This window comes from Heterodontus francisci, chromosome 30 (genome assembly GCF_036365525.1).
Source record: "Heterodontus francisci isolate sHetFra1 chromosome 30, sHetFra1.hap1, whole genome shotgun sequence".
Taxonomy (NCBI): Eukaryota; Metazoa; Chordata; class Chondrichthyes; order Heterodontiformes; family Heterodontidae; genus Heterodontus; species Heterodontus francisci.
This window is the reverse complement of record NC_090400.1, coordinates 63451492-63471054: the sequence shown is the minus strand read 5'-3', so window position 1 is coordinate 63471054 and position 19563 is coordinate 63451492. Positions and strand designations below refer to the sequence as shown.

Below are 19563 nucleotides of genomic sequence, written 5' to 3'. Positions count from 1 at the left end.
GGTCATTGGATAGACATATGGATGTAAATGGAATAGTGTAGGTCAGATGATCGGCGCAACATCGAGGGCCGAAGGGCCTGTACTGCGCTGTAATATTCTAAAAAAAATAATCCAGCAAGCTGATTTTTGGGAGGGTTCCACCAGTGTTCTGCTGGAGTTGTGATGGGAGACTGGGAAAATCCTAGCAGAAATTCAGGGCCTGTATTGCTCCTAATGAATGATACCTGCTGGGTCTGCTGTGGTTTGATAAATCATTATTTACCGCTCATCTTCACTGTCATTGTTTTATTTTGTCTATTTATTATTTCACTAGGTACCCAGGGTGCAAACATTAGTGCGTTTCAGATGGAGCTGGCCCAAGCTGGATTTAGTGCGCATTACTCTGACGATGTGAGATTTTGTTACACTTTTATTAAATCTGTGATTAATAATTTATTTTAGAAAGGTGTAAAATCACATCTCTATATTATATTTTATTCATTAACATGGGACAGTACAAGAATAAAAAGGACTCTGAGAGCCACAAGTGGACCAATCACCCACTGCCTCAAATATCTGTGCAATTTTTCCCAAACTTTCTCTTTCACTCTCTGCCCCAAAGCAATCTGTTCCACCCTCTGTGCAAATTCATGAAAACAAAACTCCTTCCCTCTGCCGGGTGCCCCCTCCACAATTAATATGTTATAACCGAGGTGGGATCAATGCACCGTCAATCCAGTCCCATCACTCCACGAGTTGCAGCATATTATTAAAGTTTTCCCACCCAACTGGAAAACAGCCAAATTAAACACTCTAGTAACCCCCAGAATAAAACAGACCAAACCAGCTATCTTTACAACAAATTAACAATTTATTTAAAAAACTAAATCTTAAACACTATTAAGATAAACCTATATCTAAAGACCTTAAAACTTCTTATTTTAACCTAACTCCCCCAGTCACGCACATACATTCAAAAATCACAGTTACTCGGTTTCTTTTTTAAAAAATTATGTTTTTAAAAATTAGCTTAATAATAAATAAATAAGATTTTGTGGGTTACGTTCCCAATGGGTGAGGTATCCTAGTGTGAAAATAATCAAATGCCTCTCGAAGTCTTCACACGGATTTGATGAAACGGTCCTTCAGTAGACAGGCATTCAAAACATTTCGGCTGCAGCAGGCCTCAAGACTACCGGCGTATCCCAGAAAATACAAGCAGTCAAGAGAGATTCAATCTTGAAGCAAATATTTCCTGGCTTGGAAGTAAAGAAAAGTTTTGCTACTTTCAGCAATACAAATGGTTTCTTCAAAAAAGGGCTTTTTTTTCTCCTTAGGCAATTAACTTGGCCTGTAGTTCCTTGTAGAGCTTCTGCTGAGAGAGAATAGACAGCTCTTTTCTTCAGTAGCACGCCTCACTGAAGAGTCTCTCAAAAACTGGTTCGGATCGTTTTTTGCACAGTTAAGTGGAAACATTATACCATGTGACCTCTCTCCTGCTGTCGTCTAGGTAACAAAATGCAGCTGTGGCACAATGTGCCTCAGAAATCCAAAACTTCCCTCCGTCATCAAGGCACACTGTTTCAAACAGAGTCTTATAGGCACACTGTTTTAGTCCAAGCAGAAAATAAATACTATTCTGTGACATTGCGTTCCCTGGTTCTAGAGTTTATGACCATCTCAAATTATTGGTCTTGTGTGACATAATCAACAGATGTTTGGATTCTTGCATCTAGACAGAACTGTACAAAAGTTGAAATGTGTTCTGGAACAGCTGATGTGTGTGTTGGTGATCTGCAAAATAACTGGTGAAACAACATAATTTACACACTCAGCATACCAACAAATAACTTCAGGCCACACAGTCACAAACAATATCTTCTGGCATGACCACACTAACTATTTTTGGTATATGAAGTTCTTTATGGCCTCATGCTGTGTCCCCAATGAGATGAAGTTTCCAGCCAGTTTTAGTCTACTCAAGTATCCATCACACCTTCCTCTTGTGGTAGTCCTCACCACTCCATCTGGATTCCTTTTAGGGTTATCTTTATTGACCAGTTTAACCCCTTCATTTACATGGCAAATCACTAGATTACGCAGGTAAATTTACAGATTAGAGCAGTGCTGTACCAGTGATCTGGTGCACAGCAGGAACTGGATGCATGTTTTCCGCCCATTATTATAGGTGCTCATACTACACATTCCCCTCATCGCCAACACATGGGCTACAGTGTGATCATAGGAACATAGGAAGACAGGAACAAAAGTAGGCCATTCAGCCCCTCGAGCCTGTCCTGCCATTCAATGAGATCATGGCTGATCCGAGGCCTAACTCCATATACCTGCCTTTGGCCCATATCCCTTAATATCTTTGCTTAACAAAAATCTATTTCCGATTTAAAATTAACAACTGTTCCAGCTTCAACTGCTGTTTGTGGGAGAGAGTTCCAAACCTCTACCACCCTTTGCGTGAAGAAGTGCTTCCTAACATCTGTCCTGAATGGTCTGCTCCTAATTTTTAGACTATGCCCCCTAGTTTTAGAATCTACAACCAGTGGAAATAGTTTATCTTTATCTATCCTGTCTTTTCCTGTTAATATCTTGAAGACTTCGATCAGATCGCCCCTTAACCTTCTAAATTCTAGCTAAAACAGGCCTAATTTGTGTAATCGCTCCTCGTAACTTAACCCCTGTAGTCCAGGTATCATTCTTGTAAACCTACGTTGCACTCCCTCCAAGGCCAATATATCCTTCCTAAGGTGTGGTGCCCAGAACTGCTCACAGTACTGCAAGTGGGGTCTAACCAGGGTTTTGTACAGCTGCAGCATGACCTCTGTGTCTTTATACTCCATCCTCTAGATATAAAGGCTAGCATTCCATTAGCCTTTTTGATTATTTTCTGCACTTGCTCGTGGCATTTTAAAGATCTATGCACCTGAACCCCCAAGTCTCTTTGGACATCCACTGTACTTAACCTCTTCCCATTTAGAAAGTACCCTGCTCTATCCTTTTTTGGTCCAAAATGGATAACCTCACACTTGCCCGCATTGAAATCCATCTACCACAGTTTTGCCCATTCACCTAGTCTGTCAATATCTCCTTGCAATTTTATGGTATTATCCAGACTGTCTACAATGCTGCCTAACTTTGTATCATCAGCAAGTTTGGATATATGACTTACTATGCCATCATCCAAGTCGTTAATGAATAATGTGAATAATTGAAACCCCAACACAGATCCCTGCGGGACACCACTAGTCACATCCTGCCAATCGGAGTACTTACCCATTATCCCCACTCTCTGTCGCCTACCACGCAACCAACTTCCTAACCATGTCAATAATTTGCCCTCAACTCCATGGGCTTCTACCTCAGTTAACAGTCTCTTATGTGGGACTTTATCAAATGCCTTCTGGAAGTCCATATAAATAACATCCATAGACATTCCCCTGTCCACTACCTTAGTCACCTCTTCAAAAATTTCAGTGAGATTTGTGAGGCATGGCCTTCCCGTCATGAATCCATGCTGGCTGTCCCTGATTATCTGAAATGTTTCTAGGCGTTCAGTCCTTGATTATAGACTTCAGTAACTTGCCCACCACAGATGTCAGGCTAACTGGTCTGTAATTTCCTTGGTTCTCCCTTTCACCCTTCTTAAAAAGTGGAGTGACATATGCAACTTTCCAATCCAGAGGGACCACTCCTGAATCTAAGGAACTCTGAAAGACTATAGTTAGGGCATCTACAATGTGCTCCCCTACTTCCTTTAACACCCTCGGATGGAAACAGTCAGGTCCTGGGGATTTCTCACTCTTTAGTTCCATTAATTTCCTTTTTTTTTTCTCAGGCCCCTTTTATATTTTTCATGTCGAGGGGGCCTTTATTCCTCAGGCCCCCTTTATATACATATTTACATTTTTTAAATAACTTTATTAAAAACAGATAAATAAACCAAAAACTCAAATTAAAATGCCATTCCCGGCATCGACAATGCACTCCAGTCCCTGCGGTGCCCACCAGTCGCCATTAATTTCCTTGTTACTGATGTTTTACTTACGTTAATTGTATTAAGTCCCTGTCCCCTATCGGCTATTAATTTTTTTGGGACTTCCAGCAAGTTATCCTCCATTTCAACTCTAAATGCTGAGGCAAAGTAATTTTTCAACATGTCTGCCATTTCCCCATTATCAATTACAATATCTCCATTTTCAGCTTTTAGTGGGCCTACATTGCTCTTGACCACCCACTTTCCCTTTATGTAACTATAAAATTTCTTCTTATTGATTTTGATGTCCCTTGCAAGTTTCTTTTCATAATCCCTTTTAGTAGCTCTTATAAGCTGCTTTGTGACTCTTTGCTGGTCTCTGTATCTATCCCATTCGGCCGGATCTGTGCTGCGTTTTGCATTTTTGTGAGCCCTTTTTATTTTATGCTATCCCTAATCTCTTTAGTTGTCCATGGCTGTTTTTGCTGTGAAGTGAAGCTTTTTCCTCTCAGGGGTATATACTCGCTCTGTATTTCATTAAATGTTTCTTTAAATATTCTCCACTGTTCTTCAGTCATTTGACCCATTAACAGATCTACCCAGTTTACCATGGACAGTCTCTGCCTCATCCCAGTAAAGTCAGCCTTACCCAAGTCTAAAATTCTAGTAGCTGATTCGTGCTTTTCACTTTCAAACGCTACCTTGAATTCGATCATGTTATGATCACTATTTGATAAATGTTCACGCACAGTTAAGCTACTAATTAAATTTGGCTCATTACTCATAACTAAATCAAATATTGCCTGTCCCCTTGTTACATCTAGGACATATTGCTGTAGGAAACTATCCCGGACACATTCCAGAAATTCACTACCTTTCTGACAGGTGCTAGTCTGCCTTTCCCAATCTATGTGTAAGTTAAAATCCTCCATTAATACTACTCTGCATTTGTTACACACTTGCCTAATTTGTGCATTTATACAATCTAACACCTCAGAACTGCTACCAGGGGGTCTATACACAACACCCATTACAGTTTTAGATCCTTTTCTGTTCCTCAATTCCACCCATAAGGTCTCCACTGGATGCTTTCCCCTCATTATATCCTCCCTCACCAATGAGGTGATATTATTTCTAATCAGTAAGGCTACTCCACCCCTCTGCCATTTTCTCTGTCCCTCCTGTAAACTTTATAACCAGGTATATTTAGTTCTCAGTCCCCAGATCATCCTGCAGCCACGTCTCCGCAATGGCCACCACATCATAATCTTCCATTTGAATTAATGCCTGTAGCTCATCTAGTTTATTCCTTACACCCCGTGCATTTGTATATAGAACTCTTATTTGGGCTATACCCCCTAACCTGTCCTTCAGCACTGATGCTTTATTCGCCTGTTTATTATTTCTCTCTTCTGGTTTAACCAGTATACTTCTTGCAGTTTTGCCATTCCCTGCAGTTTCTGAAGTAGTATTCCTGACTGTTTCTTTACTCTCTGCCCTGTGTTACTTGTTTTTGAAACCGTATTGACTTTCCCTGCGGCACAGTGGCGCAGTGGTTAGCACCGCAGCCTCACAGCTCTAGCGACCTGGGTTCAATTCTGGGTACTGCCTGTGTGGAGTTTGCAAGTTCTCCCTGTGTCTGTGTGGGTTTCCTCCGGGTGCTCCGGTTTCCTCCCACATGCCAAAAGACTTGCAGGTTGATAGGTTAATTGGCCTTTATAAATTGCCCCTAGTATAGGTAGGTGGTAGGGAAATATAGGGACAGCTGGTGATGTGGTAGGAATTAGATTAGATTAGAGATACAGCACTGAAACAGGCCCTTCGGCCCACCAAGTCTGTGCCGAACATCAACCACCCATTTATACTAATCCTACACTAATCCCATATTCCTCCCAAACATCCCCACCTGGGAGAATATGGAATTAGTGTAGGATTAGTATAAATGGGTGGTTGATGGTCGGCACAGACTCGGTGGGCCGAAGGGCCTGTTTCAGTGCTGTATCTCTTAACTAAACTAAACTTCCCCCTTACGTTAATTATATTAAGTCCCTGTCCCCTATTGCCTATTAATTTTTTCGGGACTTCCGGCAAGTTATCCTCCTTTTCAACTGTAAATACTGAGGCAAAGAAATTGTTCAACATGTCTGCCAGAGGTGACATTTTTCTCTTTGTACAGTTATTGTACCATTTCATGGGAACACAATTTCTTGTATTAAATTGCATTTTTTTTTTAGAATAACCTAATGATTATCACTACTAATTGCTCTGGTGTAAACATCTGTTATGATCCTTACAGGGCAACATTTTACTTGGTGCTGTAGGAGCATATGACTGGAGTGGAGGAATAATAATGTACAATCAAGCGACAGGAGCACAGTTCCTAAATGAGTCCAAAGGAACACTTGAAGCATCTTATGGTTACCTTGGTATGTTTCAACCTAACATGTGAAGTTTCTTTAGGAAATCCATAGAACCTTTACTTATGTCAATACCCTGTAAACTGGAGCTGAACTAAACTATAAACTTATATCAAATGTACATATATCTTCATACCAAATAATTTCAGACGTGGGGCAGGGTTCTAACGTTGCCTGTGCTACTCCTATCCTTTTGCCTCTTTCCTTGCTTCTTCAATTATCAAGGGCTCCATCAGCACACAAATAACTGTGTGATTACCAAATGAGAACTGGACCTTTGTAACACTGGTTTGTTCTGTAAAACTGATACAGAGAAATCATGATTAAAAAAGTGACTAGTGTGTTCTTTCTTTTTCTTTTCTTTTGGGCCTCCTTATCTCGAGAGACAATGGATACGCGCCTGGAGGTGGTCAGTGGTTTGTGAAGCAGCGCCTGGAGTGGCTATAAAGGCCAATTCTGGAGTGACAGGCTCTTCCACAGGTGCTGCAGAGAAATTTGTTTGTTGGGGCTGTTGCACAGTTGGCTCTCCCCTTGCGCCTCTGTCTTTTTTCCTGCCAACTACTAAGTCTCTTCGACTCGCCACAATTTAGCCCTGTCTTTATGGCTGCCCGCCAGCTCTGGCGAATGCTGGCAACTGACTCCCACGACTTGTGATCAATGTCACACGATTTCATGTCGCGTTTGCAGACGTCTTTATAACGGAGACATGGACGGCCGGTGGGTCTGATACCAGTGGCGGGCTCGCTGTACAATGTGTCTTTGGGGATCCTGCCATCTTCCATGCGGCTCACATGGCCAAGCCATCTCAAGCGCCGCTGACTCAGTAGTGTGTATAAGCTGGGGGTGTTGGCCGCTTCAAGGACTTCTGTGTTGGAGATATAGTCCTGCCACCTGATGCCAAGTATTCTCCGAAGGCAGCGAAGATGGAATGAATTGAGACGTCGCTCTTGGCTGGCATACGTTGTCCAGGCCTCGCTGCCGTAGAGCAAGGTACTGAGGACACAGGCCTGATACACTCGGACTTTTGTGTTCCGTGTCAGTGCGCCATTTTCCCACACTCTCTTGGCCAGTCTGGACATAGCAGTGGAAGCCTTACCCATGCGCTTGTTGATTTCTGCATCTAGAGACAGGTTACTGGTGATAGTTGAGCCTAGGTAGGTGAACTCTTGAACCACTTCCAGAGCGTGGTCGCCAATATTGATGGATGGAGCATTTCTGACATCCTGCCCCATGATGTTCGTTTTCTTGAGGCTGATGGTTAGGCCAAATTCATTGCAGGCAGACGCAAACCTGTCGATGAGACTCTGCAGGCATTCTTCAGTGTGAGATGTTAAAGCAGCATCGTCAGCAAAGAGGAGTTCTCTGATGAGGACTTTCCGTACTTTGGACTTCGCTCTTAGACGGGCAAGGTTGAACAACCTGCCCCCTGATCTTGTGTGGAGGAAAATTCCTTCTTCAGAGGATTTGAACGCATGTGAAAGCAGCAGGGAGAAGAAAATCCCAAAAAGTGTGGGTGCGAGAACACAGCCCTGTTTCACACCACTCAGGATAGGAAAGGGCTCTGATGAGGAGCCACCATGTTGAATTGTGCCTTTCATATTGTCATGGAATGAGGTGATGATACTTAGTAGCTTTGGTGGACATCCGATCTTTTCTAGTAGTCTGAAGAGACCACGTCTGCTGACGAGGTCAAAGGCTTTGGTGAGATCAATGAAAGCAATGTAGAGGGGCATCTGTTGTTCACGGCATTTCTCCTGTATCTGACGAAGGGAGAACAGCATGTCAATAGTCGATCTCTCTGCACGAAAGCCACACTGTGCCTCAGGGTAGACGCGCTCGGCCAGCTTCTGGAGCCTGTTCAGAGCGACTCGAGCAAAGACTTTCCCCACTATGCTGAGCAGGGAGTGTGACTAGTGTGAGACTAGTGTGTATGGAAGCATAATCAAATATTCAGTCTTTTCTGCTTAGCTCTAATTGTGTATTGCCTATTTATGGGCTAACTCTAAATGCATATGGTCTATTTATAGGTTAACAAGCATTATTATTGTGTGTACCTCTACAAAACTCATAACTGTAATTCTACAAATCTGCAAGATGACACCATATAAAAAAATCAGAAGCTATTTGTGTTCTGCCTACTAAATACCTATAATTTTAAATACAGTGTGCACATAATGCATTCACACATAATTACTCGGACACTGTATGCTACTGGACTAGTGATTCAGGGAACTTGAGTTCCACCAGGGCAGTTTGAAAATTTGAATTCAGTAAAGTGACCATGAAGATGTTGGATCGTTGCAAAATTCCAAGTGGGAAGAAAACCTGCCATCCTTACCTGGTATGCTCAGTACCAGCTTAAACTGGTTTCTGATCTCTAACAGAGCTGATTTATCAATATTTTCAGAGAGTATAAATTCAGGGGTCTCTGACTGCTGCTTGTCTGCACAGAGTGTGAAGAAGGAAGTTTGTAAAGTGAGGGAGTTCGGTAAGGAGGGGAACAATAATGTAATTAAGAAAATTTCATTTAATTTAATTGAGAGAGAGAGCAGGAGAGTTCACTGGGAAACAGTGAGAGAGGAGAAGAGCTAGCTGCTGCTGCTGCTGCCACCAGTCTGCCGGCGTTCAGAAAGAAAAAATGGAGGTGTGACATTACAGGGAAGCAGGTAGGTGATTGGCTGGGTGAGATTGACTTTGGAGCTACAAACAGCGCGAGAGGGGAGAGAGAGCGGCAAGGCACAGAGAGCTAGTCGGTGAGTATCTGGTGGGTATTTTCTTACATTCTTATTTTCTTTTTTTGCTGATTTTTATTTTTTCTCCAACATTTAAGTCTATCTACTAAGTGGAAGCTAAAATACCAGTAGTCGGTAGGTGGTTATTCATTTGTTCGTTCTGTTTATAACCATTTTATTCTGTTTATTTAACTTGCAATTTTAGTGCAGTAAATAAATAATTCAAGGCATGGCAGGGCTGTGCCATGTGGGGACTCCAGGACCCTATCCATGTCCTGGACAACTACACGTGCAGAAAGTGCCACCAAATGCAAACTAGGGGTCACTGTTTAAAAATAAGGGGTTTCCCATTTAAAACAAAGATGAGGAGAAATTTTTCTCTGAAGGTCATGAGTCTTTGGAACTCTGTTCCTCAAAAAGCAGTGGAAGCAGAGTCTTTGAATATTTTTAAGGCAGAAGTAGATAGATTCTTGATAAGCAAGGGGGTGAAAGGTTATTGCGGGTAGGCGGTAATGTGGAGTTGTGGTCACAATCAGATCAGTCATGATCTTATTGAATGGCGGAGCAAGCTCGAGGGGCCAAGTGGCCTACTTCTGCTCCTAATTCGTATGTTCATATGTAAATTATTAGAATCAATTCTGACAAATAGGATGAACTGTCACTTGGAAAGGCATGCATTAATTAGGGATAGTCAGCATGGGTTTGTTAAGGGAAGGTCATGTCTTCCTAACTTAATTGAATTTTTTGAGGAAGTAACAGGAGGATTAATGAGGGTAGTGCAGTAAATGTTGTCTACATGGAGTTTAGAAAGGCATTTTACAAGGTCCCACATGGCAGACTGGCCAGGAAAGTAAAAGCCCACGAGGTTCAGGGAAACGTGGCGAGGTTAGATCCAAAATTGGCTCAGTGACAGGAAACAATGGGTAATGGTCGCCAGATGTTTTTGTGAATGGAAAGCGCTTTCCAGTGGTGTTCCACAGGGCTCAGTGTTGGGTCCCTTGCAGTTTGTGGTATATGTTAATGATTTGAACTTAAATGTGAGAGACATAATTGGGAAATTGCAGATGAGACAAAAATTGGCAGTGTAGTTGATAGTGAAGAGGATAGCTGTAGTCTCAGAATTATATCTATGGTTCAGTTGAGTGGGCGGGAAAGTGGCAAGTGGAATTCGATCTGGAGAAGTGTGAGGTAGTGCATTTGGGGAGGGAAAACAAAGCAAGGAAATACACAATAAATGGGAGGCTATTGAGAGGGGTTGAGGAAGTGAGAAAACTTGGAGTAAATGTCCACAGGCCCCTGATGGTGGCAGGACATGTCGATAAAGTGATAAAGAAGGTAGATGGAATGCTTTCCTTCATTGGCCAAAGTATAGAATACAAAGGCAGGGATGTAATGCTGGAACTGTATAAAATGCTGATTACACCATAGTTGGAGGTTTGCGTACAGTTCTGGTCACCACATCACAGGAAGGACATAATTGTTCTGGAGAGAGTACAGAGGAGATTTACAAGAATGTTGGCAGGGCTTGAAAATTGCAGCTGTGAGGAAAGATTGGATTGGCTAGGATTGTTTTCCTTAGAACAGAGGAGGCTGAGGGGTGACTTAATAGAGGTGTACAAAATTATGAGGGGCCTAGATAGAGTAGACAGGAAGGACCAGTTTCCCCTAGCAGAGAAGTCAATTACCAGGGGCACAGATTTAAGGTGACTGGTAGAAGGATTAGAGGGGACATGAGGAAACATCTTTTCATCCAGAGGATGGTGGACATCTGGAATTCTCTGCCTGGATCGGTGGTGCAGGCAGAAACCGTCAACTCATTTAAAAGGTTAAAAAACAGGACCTCTAGGGTTGTAATCTCTGGATTACTCCCTGTGCCACGTGCCAGTGAGGCTAGAAATAGGAAGATAGTGCAGCTAAACACGTGGCTGAGCAGCTGGTGTAGAAGGGAGGGTTTCAGATATCTGGACCACTGGGCTCTCTTCAGGGACAGATGGGACCTGTACAAGAAGGACGGGTTGCATCTAAACTGGAAGGGCACTAATATCCTGGCTGCAAGATTTGCTAGCGTCACTCGGGAGGGTTTAAACTAGTGTGGCAGGGGGGTAGGAACCAGAGCAGTAGGACAGCTAGTGAAGTAAATGAGGAGGACAAAGTAAATAAGGCCAGTAAGACTAAGAGGAAGAGCAGGCAGGGAGATGTTGCTGAGCACAGCGGGACTGGTGGTCTGAAGTGCATTTGTTTCAATGCGAGAAGTATAACAGGTAAGGCGGATGAACTTAGAGCTTGGATTAGTACTTGGAAATATGATGTTGTTGCTATTACAGAGGCTTGGTTGAGGGAAGGGCAGGATTGGCAGCTAAATGTTCCAGGCTTTAGAAGCTTCAGGCGGGATAGAGGGGGATGTAAAAAGGGTGGGGGGAGTTGCATTACTAGTTAAGGAGAGTATCACAGCTGTACTGCGGGAGGACACCTCAGAGAGGTCATGCAGCGAGGCAATATGGGTGGAGCTCAGGAATAGGAAGGGTGCAGTCACAATGTTGGGGGTTTTCTTTAGGCCTCCCAACAGCCAGTGGGAGGTAGAAGAGCAGATATGTAGACAGATTTTGGAAAGATGTAAAGGTAACAGGGTTGTAGTGGTGGGTGATTTTAACTTCGCCAATATTGACTGGGACTCACTTAATGCTAGGGGCTTGGATGGGGCAGAATTTGTGAGGAGCATCCAGGAGTGCTTCTTGAAACAGTATGTAGATAGTCCAACTAGGGATGGGGCCGTACTGGACCTGGTATTGGGGAATGAGCCCGGCCAGTTGGTCGAAATTTCAGTGGGGGAGCATTTCGGGAGCAGTGACCATAATTCCATAAGTTTTAAGGTACTTGTGGATAAGGATAAGAGTAGTCCTCGGGTGAAGGTGCTAAATTGGGGGAAGGCTAATTATAACAATATTAGGCAGGAACTGAAGAATTTAGATTGGGGGCGGCTGTTTGAGGCTAAATCAACATCTGACATGTGGGAATCTTTCAAACGTCGGCTGATTAGAATCCAGGGCCAGCATGTTCCTGTGAGGAAGAAAGACAAGTTTGGCAAGTTTCGGGAAGCTTGGATAACACGGGATATTGTGAGCCTAGTCAAAAAGAAAAAGGAAGCATTTGTAAGGGCTGGAAGGCTAGGAACAGATGAAGCACTTGAGGAATATAAAGACAGTAGGAAGGAACTTAAGCAAGGAGTTAGAGGGCTAAAAGGGGTCATGAAAAGTCATTGGCAAACAGGATTAAGGAAAATCCCAAGGCTTTTTATACATATATAAAGAGCAAGAGGGTAACCAGGGAAAGGGTTGGCCCACTCAAGGACAGAGAAGGGAATCTATGCGTGGAGCCAGAGGAAATGGGTGAGGTGCTAAATGAGTACTTTGCATCCGTATTCACCAAGGAGAAGGACTTGGTGGATGATGAGCCTAGAGAAGGGGGTGCAGATAGTCTCAGTCATCTCATTATCAAAAAGGAGGAGGTGTTGGGCGTCTTGCAAAGCATTAAGGTAGATAAGTCCCCAGGGCCTGATGGGATCTACCCTAGAATACTGAGGGAGGCAAGGGAAGAAATTGCTGGAGCCTTGACTGAAATCTTTGCATCCTCATTGGCTACAGGTGAGGTCCCAGAGGACTGGAGAATAGCCAATGTTGTTCCTTTGTTTAAGAAGGGTGGTAAGGATAATCCAGGAAATTATAGGCCGGTGAGCCTTACGTCAGTGGTAGGGAAACTATTAGAGAGGATTCTACGGGACAGGATTTACTCCCATTTGGAAACAAACGAACGTATTAGCGAGAGACAGCATGGTTTTGTGAAGGGGAGGTCGTGTCTCACTAATTTGATTGAGTTTTTTGAGGAAGTGACGAAGATGATTGATGAGGGAAGAGCGGTGGATGTTGTCTATGTGGACTTTAGTAAAGCCTTTGACAAGGTCCCGCATGGCAGACTGGTACAAAAGGTGAAGTCACACGGGATCAGAGGTGAGCTGGCAAGATGGATACAGAACTGGCTCAGTCACAGAAGACAGAGGGTAACAGTGGATGGATGTTTTTCTGAATGGAGGGATGTGACTAGTGGTGTTACGCAGGGATCAGTGCTGGGACCTCTGCTGTTTGTAGTATATATAAATGATTTGGAGGAAAATGTAGCTGGTCTGATTAGTAAGTTTGCGGACGACACAAAGGTTGGTGGAGTTGCGGATAATGATGAGGATTGTCAGAGGATACAGCAGGATATAGATCGGTTGGAGACTTGGGTGGAGAAATGGCAGATGGAGTTTAATCCGGACAAATGTGAGATAATGCATTTTGGAAGGTCTAATGCAGGTGGGAGGTATACAGTAAATGGCAGAGCCCTTAGGAATATTGACAGGCAGAGAGATTTGGGCGTACAGGTCCACAGGTCACTGAAAGTGGCAACGCAGGTAGATAAGGTAGTCAAGAAGGCATACGGCATGCTTGCCTTCATCGGTCGGGGCATAGAGTATAAAAATTGGCAAGTGATGGTGCAGCTGTACAGAACCTTAGGCCACACTTAGAATATTGCGTGCAATTCTGGTCGCCACACTACCAGAAGGACGTGGAGGCTTTGGAGAGGGTATAGAAGAGGTTTACCAAGATGTTGACTGGTCTGGAGGGCATTAGCTATGAGGAGAGATTGGATAAACTCGGATTATTTTCACTGGAACGACGGAGGTGGAGGGGCGACATGATAGAGGTTTACAAAGTTATGAGCGGCATGGACAGAGTGGATAGTCAGAAGCTTTTTCCCAGGGTGGAAGAATCCGTTACTAGGGGACATCGGTTTAAGGTGCGAGGGGCATAGTTTAGAGGGGATGTGCGAGGCAAGTTCTTTACACAGAGGATGGTGAGTGCCTGGAACTTGCTGCCAGGGGAGGTGGTGGAAGCAGATACGATAGCGACGTTTAAGAGACATCTTGACAAATATATGAATAGGAAGGGAATAGAGGGATACGGTGCCCCGGAAGTGCAGAAGGTGTTAGTTGAGGCAGGCATCAAGATCGGTGCAGGCTTGGAGGGCCGAATGGCCTGTTCCTGTGCTGTACTGTTCTTTGTTCTTTGTACCTGGACCTGCATCTGAAGTGCTGTAACCTGCAAGGCTACAGACCAGGTGCTGAAAGGTGGGATTAGAATGGGTGGCTAGTTTTTTCAAGCTGGTGCAGACAGGATGGGCTGAATGTCCTCTTTCTGTGCTGTAACTTTTCTATGGTTCTGTATGTGGCTGCAGTTCCACACTTAACTGCCCTTTAAAGAGGCATAGCAAGTCACTCAATCTTACCAAACCACGACCTTAGTATAACCAGGGATAACCAATAAATGCCAGCCTTGGCAACGCCCACACCCTGAGAATGAATAATAATTTTTTCAAATTCACATTTGGTTGTATAGAAGCGAATAATTGGAGCAGGCATATCTGCTTCGTGATGAATCTAATTTCCCAAAGAAAAAATTAATTTAATTGGTCGTAATATATTTACGCTAGCTTTTCCTCATTAGTTAGCCTTTCCAGCCACAATGTCCAAAGGTTGAGTATGGGATAGTTCAGATGCAAATATCCGTCTTGTACATGGCATGAGTAAAGGTGCAAGTTTCAATTCACTGGAAACAGATCGCCTTATGGAACCTGCCTTTTTGTTGTGACCACAAGTTAGAATTGTTGGATTGAACTTGAATTATAACTGGAACTACTTTCTATTCAAACACGTACACCTACTTACAAAATGAAATGGTAGGCTTACCAGAAAAATTTACATTTTTAAAAATGTCACTTTTCATGCTGATCTGGGAAGCCTCAAGTAAGGTCTCCTTCCTTGCAGGATGTTGGGTGATGGCCAGTTATGAGGGACGACTTGCTGTGTGTCCCAGAATGACTTACTTGTAACAGCTGGTGTAAAGTTTCTAAACCGTTTTTGGACAAGACAAAACAATTTCAGACAATAGTTTTAGTGCAACAGATTAAGAGGATTTAATAAGTAACAAGCTTTTACTTAACAGCCAGGCGATAGTTCACAAGTCACACACGGTCTTTACTCCCCTCAGCGCTTGAACACAGGTGACACTAGTTCTGGCCTCTTCTTCTTTGTTCTTCTGTCTTTCTTTTCTTTTTCCAGTAAAGCTGTGTCCCAAGGCGACAGTGCATTGCGTTTTAACCCTTTCTTGGAGGTTTACACCCCAAACTGAACAACTCTCCCCAATTCTTTTGATTGGTCTCAGGTGCATGTGATCACTCTCTTATTAATTTCTTAAAGTGACAGACACCTAGGGCAAAACTATCCATTACACAGTCCCTTTGTTCGCCTGAGATAAGGGATAACATGTTTTACAGGAATTAGTTTTTCTAGGATTTCTGTGATTTCCAGGAATCCTTCCTTATCAATGAATCTTAAGGAGACCCACATGATTTCCAAGAATTCTGCTGACCTTGTTTGCACTGGAGTGCTGACTTGGGTTGCAATAGAGTGCTGCAGTGGAAGTTTGGTAACTGAGGATAATTAAGGGTTAATTTTAGCTTAAATCTAATCTGTATTTTATTTAGCAGATTAACTTAACAGTTGCTGTTAGGGTTGGGGAAGGTGAGTTTTAGACCAGCTTTAAACAGGGTTCACTCAGGCTCTGCTTGCAGCTGCACCTTGTTAATTAGAGAATTGGTTTAAACCAGTTTTCAGGGGGCTTGAGTGAGTCAGTATAAAAGTGAACCATCTGACAGTGCTGACCTTGTTTGCACTGGAGTGCTACAGTGGAAGTTTGGTAACTGAGGAAGTTCAGTAAGGAGGGAGCGAGGAGCTCCTTTCATTTCCTACCTGTCCTCAGAGTGAGGGGAGCCCAGAGCTTCCAAAGAGCACAGCTGACTGGGAGAAGACTCGGATGGCGGAGTTCCGGACCGGTAAGTATAAACAACTTACCTCTGGTAAAAAAACTGAAAGTGATGTCACAGGAAAGCTGTGACCTGATTGGCTGGGAGGGAATTTTTTTGACTGAATTTGAAAATAAAACATTGATAAAAATTGATTAAAACCCTAATTAACTAATTAATAAGTAGAGTAACTAAACCAGAGGGAGGAGATTACTGTATTTAGTTAGCATTTAATATTTATAGCAGGAATCTAGCACGAGGGACCATATAGTGAGAACAATTTAGTTAGGATTTAATAAGTATTTATCTTAAATTAATTTATTAATTAGTGCTAGAAATGTCAGTTAGTGCTTCACCTGTGAGATGTGGGAGGTCCGTGACGCTTCCAGCGTTCCGGACAACTACATCTGCAGGAAGTGTACCCAGTTGTAGCTCCTCACAGACCGCATGGATCTGTTGGAGCGGCAACTGGATGCACTTAGGAGCATGCAGGTGGCAGAGAGCATCATAGACAGGAGTTTTAGAGAAGTGGTTACATCCAAGGTGCAGGCAGATAGATGGGTGACCGCTAGAAGGGGCAGGCAGTCAGTGCAGGAATCCCCTGTGGCTATCCCCCTCTCTAACAAGTATACCATTTTGGATACTGTTGGGGGGGATGGCCGATCAGGGGCAAACAGCAGCAACCAGAGCAGTGGCACCATGGCTGTCACTGTTGTTCAGCAGGGAGGGACAAAGCGCAGAAGAACAATAGTTACAGGGGACTCTATAGCCAGGGGCATAGATAGGCGCTTCTGTGGACGTCAAAGAGACTCCAGGATGGTATGTTGCCTCCCTGGTGCCAGGGTCAAGGATGTCTCTGAACGGACAGGGGGCATTCTGAAGGGGGAGGGTGAACAGCCAGACGTTGTGGTACACATCGGTACCAATGACATAGGCAGGAAGAGTGACGAGGTCCTGCAGGGGGAGTTCAGGGAGTTAAGTAGAAAGTTAAAAGACAGGACCTCAAGGGTTGTAATCTTGGGATTACTCCCTGTGCCACATGCCAGTGAGGCTAGAAATAGGAAGATAGTGCAGCTAAACACGTGGCTGAGCAGCTGGTGTAGAAGGGAGGGTTTCAGATATCTGGACCATTGGGCTCTCTTCAGGGACAGATGGGACCTGTACAAGAAGGACGGGTTGCATCTAAACTGGAGGGGCACAAATATCCTGGCTGCAAGGTTTGCTAGTGTCACTCGGGAGGGTTTAAACTAGTGTGGCAGGGGGGTAGGAACCAGAGCAGTAGGACAGCAAGTGAAATAAATGAGGGGGAACTAGTAAATAAGGCCAGTAAGACTAAGAGGAAGAGCAGGCAGGGAGATGTTGCGGAGCACAGCGGGACTGGTGGTCTGAAGTGCATTTGTTTCAATGCGAGAAGTATAACAGGTAAGGCAGATGAACTTAGAGCTTGGATTAGTACTTGGAACTATGATGTTGTTGCTATTACAGAGACTTGGTTGAGGGAAGGACAGGATTGGCAGCTAAATGTTCCAGGATTTAGAAGCTTCAGGCGGGATAGAGGGGGATGTAAAAGGGGTGGGGGAGTTGCATTACTTGTTAAGGAGAATATCACAGCTGTACTGCGGGAGGACACCTCTGAGGGCCGTGCAGCGAGGCAATATGGGTGGAGCTCAGGAATAGGAAGGGTGCAGTCACGATGTTGGGGGTTTTCTACAGGCCTCCCAACAGCCAACGGGAGGTAGAGGAGCAGATATGTAGACAGATTTTGGAAAGATGTAAAGGTAACGGTTGTAGTGGTGGGTAATTTTAACTTCCCCTATATTGACTGGGACTCACTTAGTGCTCGGGGCTTAGATGGGGCAGAATTTGTAAGGAGCATCCGGGAGGGCTTCTTGAAACAATATGTAGATAGTCCAACTAGGGATGGGGCCGTACTGGACCTGGTATTGGGGAATGAGCCCAGCCAGGTGGTCGAAGTTTCAGTGGGGGAGCATTTCTGGAGCAGTGACCATAATTCCATAAGTTTTAAGATACTTGTGGATAAGGATAAGAGTAGTCCTCGGGTGAAGGTGCTAAATTGGGGGAAGGATAATTATAACAATATTAGGCAGGAGCTGAAGAATTTAGATTGGGGGCGGCTGTTTGAGGCTAAATCAACATCTGACATGTGGGAGTCTTTCACATGTCAGTTGATTAGAATCCAGGACCAGCATGTTCCTGTGAGGAAGAAAGATAAGTTTGGCAAGTTCCGGGAACCTTGGATAACGCAGGATATTGTGAGCCTCGTCAAAAAGAAAAAGGAAGCATTCGTAAGGGCTGGAAGGCTAGGAACAGACGAATCCCTTGAGGAATATAAAGACAGTAGGAAGGAACTTAAGCAAGGAGTCAGGAGGGCGAAAAGGGGTTATGAGAAGTCATTGGCAAACAGGATTAAGGATAATCCCAAGGCTTTTTATACATATATAAAGAGCAAGAGGGTAACTAGGGAAAGGGTTGGCCCGCTCAACATCAGAGAAGGGAATCTATGTGTGGAGCCAGAGGAAATGGGCGAGGTACTAAATGAGTACTTTGCATCAATATTCACCAAAGAGAAGGACTTGGTGGATGATGAGCCTAGGGAAGGGAGTGCAGATAGTCTCAGTCATCTCATTATCAAAAAGGAGGAGGTGTTGGGTGTCTTGCAAAGCATTAAGGTAGATAGGTCGCCAGGGCCTGATGGGGTTTCCCCCAGAATACTAAGGGAGGCAAGGGAAGAAATTGCTGGGGCTTTGGCAGAAATCTTTGCATCCTCATTGGCTGCAGGTGAGGTCCCAGAAGACTGGAGAATAGCCAATGTTGTTCCTTTGTTTAAGAAGGGTAGCAAGGATAATCCAGGAAATTATAGGCCGGTGAGCCATACATCAGTGGTCGGGAAATTATTAGAGAGGATTATTCGGGACAGGATTTACTCCCATTTGGAAACAAATGGACTTATTAGCGAGAGGCAGCATGTTTTTGTGAAGGGGAGGTCGTGTCTCACTAATTTGATTGAGTTTTTTGAGGAAGTGACAAGGATGATTGATGAAGGAAGGGCAATGGATGTTATCTATATGGACTTCAGTAAAGCCTTTGACAAGGCCCCTCATGGCAGACTGGTACAAAAGGTGAAGTCACACGGGATCAGAGGTGAGCTGGCAAGATGGATACAGAACTGGCTCTGTCATAGAAGACAGAGGGTTGCAGTGGAAGGGTGCTTTTCTGAATGGAGGGATGTGACTAGTGGTGTTCCGCAAGGATCAGTGCTGGGACCTTTGCTGTTTCTTAGTATATATAAATGATTTGGAGGAAAATGTAGCTGGTCTGATTAGTAAGTTTGCAGATGACACAAAGGTTGGTGGAGTTGCGGATAATGATGAGGATTGTCAGAGGATACAGCAGGATATAGATCGGTTGGAGACTTGGGCAGAGAAATGGCAGGTGGAGTTTAATCTGGACAAATGTGAGGTTATGCATTTTGAAAGGTCTAATGCAGGTGGGAAGTATACAGTAAATGGCAGAACCCTTAGGAGTATTG

General features: G+C 43.9%; 1 protein-coding gene across 4 annotated transcripts in view; it reads left to right on the top strand.

Moving 5' to 3' along the window:
• The window catches only part of LOC137346877 (integrin alpha-E-like), a 397091-nt gene that overhangs the window by 172705 nt on the left and 204823 nt on the right, over positions 1 to 19563 (top strand). For all 4 annotated transcript variants that reach the window (XM_068010834.1, XM_068010835.1, XM_068010833.1 and 1 more), the window contains 2 exons: positions 314 to 390; positions 6264 to 6393. In XM_068010834.1, coding sequence (XP_067866935.1) covers positions 314 to 390; positions 6264 to 6393 — 207 coding nt within the window. The remainder of the gene's footprint in view (positions 1 to 313; positions 391 to 6263; positions 6394 to 19563) is intronic.